At 34.1% G+C, this 8,151-nt stretch overlaps 1 protein-coding gene across 1 annotated transcript; it reads left to right on the forward strand.

The window, feature by feature from the left end:
• Nucleotides 1-1,092: 1,092 nt before the first annotated feature.
• On the forward strand, nt 1,093-6,086 carry LOC143078389 (monocarboxylate transporter 12-like). The gene is made up of 6 exons (XM_076253263.1): nt 1,093-1,297; nt 2,034-2,177; nt 2,966-3,109; nt 3,557-4,360; nt 5,465-5,727; nt 5,940-6,086. The coding sequence occupies exons 1-5, from the start codon at nt 1,249-1,251 to the stop codon at nt 5,698-5,700; spliced, it is 1,377 nt and encodes a 458-aa protein (XP_076109378.1). The 5' UTR covers nt 1,093-1,248; the 3' UTR covers nt 5,701-5,727; nt 5,940-6,086.
• Nucleotides 6,087-8,151: the final 2,065 nt, after the last annotated feature.

Consider the following 8,151-nt stretch of genomic DNA (forward strand, 5'->3'; position numbering starts at 1 on the left):
AGTGCTTATTCGACATATTTGAAATATCCTACGCTTGAAAAATGTATAGAACAGTTTAACAATAATTTTATATAAAATAGTTTACAGAATAGAACTTACATACATTAACTGATAAACTATATGAAATAAAATAAACTGCATTTTTCTATTACAATAGTCCTATAAAAACTTTTTTAAAGATTTAATTGATTTTGTGTACAAATGAACAATAATTTGATTATAATAACTATGTCAGCAGAAAAATTATTAATGCTTTCCAACGTGACCTAGGACATGTTTTGGCTTTGAGGTAAGAAATGCGGATGGTCATCGCGGGTCATGTGGTCAGTTAATTGACATTTATAGTTTTTATTGAATGAACTCCCGTGTTGACCACTGTTGCGACGTATTTACATACAGCTTTTGGCCTTTGAAGAGTAAACAATTTTCTTTCTAAATCTTGTCACGTTTGTATAAAAGGAACTTTTACAGACAGTGCACACTGTAACGGACCAAAATGGGAACTTTGTTGAATTAAACCGCCTTTGTCAGTTCAGTCATTTTATGTGCCTGTGTATCTGGTTTATTGTTGGTGTGCTGCCTAACTTGACTTTTCGAGAGTCTAACACGATACTAAATAGACAGTAAAAACATTTGTCTTTTAAAATACAAGTGGCATATATAAGGACCGTTATGATACTATTATTACTATGTGGATAAATTTATTTTAGAGATAAATTGACAGCGCTTCATCTTCCAATTTAACGGTTTGAAGAAAATGAAGACAATTTTGACGAAGTAGAATCCTGACAGAACAAATTTAAAACCCTCGAGAAAAAAAAAACCCATTATAAATCGATATCTTTAGTGGATAGTTGTCTACCATACAGCATCTCGTTATTTGCATATAACCATGTATTACATCTATGATATAACTATAGTCTTGCTAGTTGCTGTATCTCAAAGTATTTTAAAAATACAATGTATTATCACGGCAACACATTCAATTTAAAATGCAGGTCATTCACGATACACAAACAATCGATCTTCACTTTCTTATCTTTAAAGGTCATTAAAGGAGATTAATCTTTGATCATACATGTACATTGTACATTCACAAGCCATTGTTATAATTAAATGTGTGCCAGAAATAGAATTATACACATGCGAAATTGTGACAGGTTAAAACAATTAATATGTTGTACTTTTTGTTATCCTAGAATGAAAGAAAGTTTGTTAACGTGATAGAAGAATTAAAACTATAGAAGTATGAAGAACTCGGATGTGGATCATGGTTATGCTTGGGTAGTATTGTTTTGTAAGTTTATGTTTTCAATTTTCAACATGCAAACATTGATCAAATTTGTATTATCTCGTTTTATAGAAATGCTCATCGGACTGAATATGTGTGTTTTCTTTAACTATAGCGTGCATTGGAGCATACATACCCCATTTCAATTTTCAATTTTATAACAATATCTCAGTGAGATTTAACAGGGATTCTTCTTTCGGACAGGAAGTCAATTCCGAATTTCCACGTCGGGTGTATACATTGTACCTGATCAAGGTTGACTGTTCCAGCTTTTCCGATTCTATCTCCTTCCAGAAAGGAAGAGTGTTTACCTCATAATATACCCCAAAAAATTAGAATATGTGATGGCGGATTGTCATTGATGATGAGAGTGTATGCCTAGTAGTAAGCAACTATAGGTCTTCGTATTGCCTGTAACAATGAGCTAAACCCATATCGCTCCGACATGACAAATGTTAAACACGCAAACTAATAAAACGAACGGCCAGATTTATGTACAAAACGATAAACGAAAAAATCAGTATGATTTTCAGCACCATTTAAGTCTATTTATAATTATACTTATAATTTCGTTAAATTGTTAATTACTATAGTAGTTAAATAATGATACTTTCCTCAGTGTTCATCACTGAAACTTTATACGTTTTAATTTTTTTCACATTCTTATGGATAAAAGTAGAGGATTAAATGAGTTTCTGTTATCCTTATTAGATACGTAAATTTATTTTAAAAAATCTGTCAGTTTGTAGCGTCAACTATTTCATCATTGCTGGGGGTGTTAAGTCTTTTGGAGTATTGTATACTGAGCTACTAGACCGGTACGATGATGGGGCGGGAAACACAGCATGGATATCAAGTGTGAACTCATTCCTAATGATGGGTCTTGGTGAGTTTACTTAGATGCTTCAATAAAGAGAGCAAAAAAAAAAAAAAAATAAAAAAAAATGGCAACTATAACCAGCACCAGCTTACTTTTTAAAAGTAAAACCCAAAGCCCACACAAATTAAAACAAGAGGTTTGTTCGTAATAATGTTAAATCAAAGTTTCTAATTTTACTGCACTAGAAACTCACTTTGACAGTTCATGGTTATAATATCAATGTATAGATGCATATTTAATGTAGTCCTTACGCGGTTACCCCCCTGACACAATCTAATCGAAATTGCCTTAATGTCGCCGCATATGATGATGTGCGTTATACTTTTTCAATCACACTAGAACGTTTCATACAAAATGTAAAACTCAATAATAAATAACCAAAGGAAGAGTATAAGTAAAAGAAAAACAATGCCTGAAGCTAACATTGCATTTGAGAGCTGTATCCGGAGCCTGAAAAAAAAACCGTAAAAAATAATCTGCTGAGAAATGTTCGAGATGTAGATAAAAAAATCACGACTGCAAGATTTCACTCGCCAGAGTCATGTGGTTGATGAACTATAAAGAAAGGCTCAAAATAGTTTTCCATACAAGGATCAAGCCCTATGCATGGACAAGTTTTTTTTTGCAAAATAAATGCCCGACACCTGTGTCACCACAGTGAATGATCAACACAAAATAGTTGTAACGGTATTTAGAGGAATCGCACGCTTAACTAAAAACTTAAATGAATAGAAAAAAACTTATTTAGATTTATTAGTAATCAATAATATAAGCATATTGTAATGTATTTGCAGGGCCTATTTCTAATTATCTTGGGGAAATTTATACATATCGTTTTATAATGGTTATTGGAAGTATCGTAAATCTAATTGGATACACAGCGAGTGCTTTCGTTACAAGAATGGAGTTTCTTTATATAACGTATGGGATAATTTCAGGTAAATACTTTTAATCATATATACATATTATATGAACCATATAGTTACCATAATGTCTAAGTCTTATGGCGGAAAACTGGGGAACATTTGGGATTATAAAATCTTTTATTTTCTGTGTTCACTTTAACAAAGATTTTATACTTGAGTGCTTTCTTTTTCTCATTCTGTTGTATGTTTGTTTTTAATTTTTAAACTTTATTTTGAATAATATTGCTGTGCATATATAGGATATCAAATTATATATGTACCATAATCCAAGTTATTAGAAAAAATATAAAGTGTAAAAATCCCTGGCTTGTATAAGTATAAAAAGGAAGATGTGGTATGATTGCCAATGAGACAGCTCTCCACCAAAAGACCAAAATGACACATAATTTAACAACTAAAGGTCACTATTCAAGACATGTTATAGTAATACAATTGTTATCTTTTTTCAACTTTTTTTAGGAACTGGATATGGACTCATGTTTGCTCCTTCGACAACTATTGTAAGCTTTTACTTTGAAAAAAGGAGGAGTTTAGCTAATGGAATTGTTGTATCCGTTAGTGGGATAGGAGCGTTTTTATTTCCATATCTCATAAGACTGTTAGTTGACACATATGGTCTCAATGGAACATTTCTAATTATGGGAGGAATTTATTTTCACACCTGTGCTGCTTCTCTGTTTCTTATACAACCCGCTCATTTTCCGTACCAGAAGAAATCTGCAGAAAACCACGCTATAATGAAACGCAAACCAGATATTAATGTTTGTAGTTCTTTTCGTAAAATTCTTATGAGAATGTTTAAGCCATCACTTTTTCGAAATCCGAAATTTACCATTTACCTAATGGCAATGTTTCTACAAGTAGCTAATTTTGCATCTAATGGATTAATTTTACCTGCACAAACTAGAGCATTGGGATTCGGTAAAGAGAGTATAACTGTAGCAGTCTCATTAGTAGGTGCATCTGAAATATTTGCACGAGCATTCCTAGGATGGTTTGCTGACTTAAATATTGTTAAACGTGTTCACCTTTTCATGATGTGTTCTTTTGTGAGTGGTTTGACACCTTTCTGCATGCCGTTTTTGCCGTATCTACCAGCGATATATACATATGCCGTAATTGTGGGATCATTCTCGGGATCATTTTGGAGTTTGATGGGTGTCCTTATTATTGACTGTATTGGTATAAAGAATTATTCTCCAGCTTTTGGATTGATGTCGTTGATAAATGCTACTGCTTTTTGTATAAGCCAACCGTTTTCCGGTAAGTATTTAGTAGTCAAAAGCGATAGAAAAAAACCTAATGCATTTGGTCTGATTGTTGGGTCTTTGACAGATTCCCTATTTCGATTTGTAATTTTCTGCATTACATTGTGTTGATAATAAGACATTCATTTTTTACTGTTCCTTTCTTTAGTTAAAAGGATTGTAGTAAGGTCAAATGTTAGATGAGGGTATGCAGCGAGCCTGTCAAAACATTTTACTTTTGTAATAAGATTAATGTGATCATTAAACTTGCATTATTCAAAGTAACCTTATAAAACACATATCAAACGAAATTTTCTAAAGATTGCGCTGTCACATTTCTATGAATACTCAAATCTCACGATACAATAGAAATAAAGAAAACTGTATTACTACAGGGTATCAGAATGCATGCTCTATGGTCGGGTTGTTGTCGCTTTGACACATTCCCCATTTCCTTTCTCAAGTTTATGAGAGTTCATATGACCCTTTCGAGTAATACTCGGTCTACTGTCTACAAGAGATAATTTATAAATTCGCGGTAATATTTGTTTATTGATATTAAAATCTAATAAATCCATTCGTTAGATATATGTAAAAGTTAAAAACTAAACATGAGGAAATAACACGAACTTCAAAAGAAGCGAGACCGCGTGCGTCTCAAGGGGGTAAGGCCATCGTTCTTTATATGCGTCAACTGTCGTGCTAATCCACACTTGGACAAAACAACGCAATTGGGATTAGGACATAATCAGTAAATGTTGAGATCAGATCTAGATAAATAACAACGTGAAAACATGTCACTAATTAGTTTGGACAAGTACCTGTACATCGCTTAACATATTCGTGATAGTCACGTAAAACGTCAACTTCCGAAGCAAGGTTTTCGCCTCTCAGGACTTTCCCGATTTTTGATTGCTGAGTTGATGAGCTTCAGTCCTTGGTTGAAAGTTGGCGAAACGTATGAAGAAATTGCATAATAATCCTTGATAACAAAATCATTAAACATACTAGTATTGTTTATCGAGTACTGTTTTCTTTAGACGATCTGAATAATATCTATATAATGCTATTTTACACAGAAGACGAACACAAATACTTTTATGTAACGTATTTTTTGCAGGTTGGTTAGATGATACAACTGGTTCCTGGTCCGCATCCTACTACTTTACTGGTGTTCTCAGTATTTTGTCGTTTTTATCCTGCCTCATGGTGCCCTTGGTTGAACGTATTTGGTGTTTTAACTTTAAAGAACATGACAACCATCTAGAAAATCATGAAGTTGAAATAGAAGAAAGTATCTGCTTGTATAAAGAAAATCATACCATTCATGATCTAACTAATAACTCGGTTAGTTAGGACCGATGAAAAGCAATTCCTGTTAAGGTCTGTTTGACTTTTATTTTTAGTTAAAAAAAAAACCAAACAATGTTTGTTCTACATGTACTTTCACATGTATAAGGTTATTCTTTTAGAATTGTACAATTCATTAGATGCACATGTATACTGTCCAAAGTTGCAGTATTTGTTTAATTTCTTTTTTCATTTATTTACATGTAGTTGTGAGAATTGTTTCTAATTTTTGTTATATTTTGTAGATTGTTCAGGCTGTTGATCATACCTCTAGTGAAGAGAATGTGATAAGGATTATTCTTTGCGTAACACCTGCCATTCTAAATTTTTGTTCACCTGTTGTTATTAGTGTTCCGAATGTATCATTAAAAGACTGGATGCTGCAAACCTACATCCCATAGTATATGTGTGTTTTGTGTTATTAAGCCTTGTATAGAAAAGAAATGCTTTATGTTCGGTTGAACCCGTCAAAAGAACATAAACGGTCAAGATTCCCACCCCTAAACACAATATATACTAAGTATGGGACAATATATAATCAATGACATGAAACATAGAGGGGTACCTGCACTTGCCAACCCTCCCATTTGAGAACTTGAAAATGGTCAAGATCCCCAACCCCTTAAACATACATACTCATGTATGGGACTATATAACAAATCAAATGAAATATAAGGGGAGTCCCTGGAGTTATCCCACCCCTCCTGTTTGATAACTTGGAACCGTTAAGACCCCAACCCTAAACCACATATAATCAGGTATGGGACAATATAATAAATAAAATAAAATATAGGGGAGTCACTGGAGCCACCCCACTTCCTCCTGTTTGAGAACTTGGAAACGTTCGAGATCCCCACCCCTTATCCATATATATGCATGTTTGTGACAATATGAAAAAAAAATGAAATATAGGGAGAGTCGCTGGGTGTCATCACACTTATCCTGTTTTAGAATTTGGAAACGGTCGAGATCCCCACCCCTAAACCATAAAAGAGTGACGAAAGAGACCAAAGGGACAGTCAAACTCATAAATCTAAAACAAACTGACAACACCATGGCTAAAAATGAAAAAGACAAACAGAAAAACAATAGTACACATGACACAACATAGAAAACTAAAGAATAAACAACACGAACCCCACCAAAAACTAGGGGTGATCTCAGGTGCTCCGGAAGGGTAAGCAGATCCTGCTCCACATGTGGCACTCGTCGTGTTGCTTATGTGATTACAAATCCGGTAAATAGTCTAATTCGGTAGGTCACATTCATGAAAGGGAAGGGGATTGTAGTTACGACGTATAATATAAATATACATGTATGAGACAATATAACAAATCAGATGAAATATAGGGGGAGTCCCTTTGGTCAACCCACCCCCTCCTATCTGTTTGAGAACTTGGAAACTGATGAGATCCCCACCCCTAAACCATATATATTCATGTATGGGACAATATAACAAATCAAATGAAATGTTGAGGAAGTCCTTGGGGTCATCCCCCTTCCTGTTGAGAACTTGAAAACCGTCTAGATCCCCACCCCTAAACCATAAATATTTATGTATGGGACAAAATAACAAATCATTTACATTTACTACGGGCAGGTCAGTCAGACCTAACCTTTGATCCCTGTAGTAGTGAACATTTTTCTGTTTCGTGTCTCATAACTTTTGTACTATAAAAAACAAACTCAGTTTTCTTTCCAGGGAAACAAGTCCATTCATACTATTACATGTTCGTACTAAAACAAATCGTACTACTAGCAGTCAACTTCAACCAACGTTAACTACCAAGTAGAACAACTTCAATCATAGGAACTTGTACCATTGCAGACTCACCATGAAAATATACTTTGATATATGCATATTGCGTTTGAAACCTTGATAACATAAATTATATGCCTGAATAATTAATTCATTATATAAACATAAATGTACTATATATGAATGTTTAATGTTGAAGCAACATTGCCAGTTTTCATAATTACGTTTTCCTTGGTTTTTGGTTAACTGCCTTCAGCGCTTACAGCAGTTGTTAGTGTTTTGAACTAGCTGTCAGTTAACTGCAAGTACTCTCAGATCTGTTCCTAGTGTCTTTTTGTTGTTGGGATGTACAGGTACCCGGCCACGTTCACTTGTATTTTGTCCATCTGATGAATTAAGTCTTTCCTAACTGATTTTTATAGTTCGTTATTACGTTGTACTGTTATACCACTGTCCCAGGTTAGGGAGAGGTTGGGATCCCGCCAACATGTTTAACACCGCCACATTATGCGTGTATGTGACTGTCCCAAGTCAGGAGCCTGTAATTCAGTGGTGGTTGTTTGTTTCTTTGTAACACATTGGTTTTATATAAATAAGGCAGTTAGTTTACTGGTTTGAATTGTTTACATTGTCATTTCTGGGCCTTTTATAGCTGACTTTACGATATTGGCTTTGCTCATTGTTGAAAGCCGTACGGT

This window comes from Mytilus galloprovincialis, chromosome 6 (genome assembly GCF_965363235.1).
Source record: "Mytilus galloprovincialis chromosome 6, xbMytGall1.hap1.1, whole genome shotgun sequence".
NCBI classification, from domain to species: domain Eukaryota; kingdom Metazoa; phylum Mollusca; class Bivalvia; order Mytilida; family Mytilidae; genus Mytilus; species Mytilus galloprovincialis.

Bases quoted from the DNA above. Each gene is read 5' to 3' on its own strand.
- LOC143078389 (XM_076253263.1), top strand. From the start codon at position 1,249: ATGAAGAACTCGGATGTGGATCATGGTTATGCTTGGGTAGTATTGTTT. The intron at 1,298-2,033 runs GTAAGTTTATGT...AAAATCTGTCAG, and splicing joins TGCTTGGGTAGTATTGTTTT to TTTGTAGCGTCAACTATTTC. The intron at 4,361-5,464 runs GTAAGTATTTAG...TATTTTTTGCAG, and splicing joins TATAAGCCAACCGTTTTCCG to GTTGGTTAGATGATACAACT.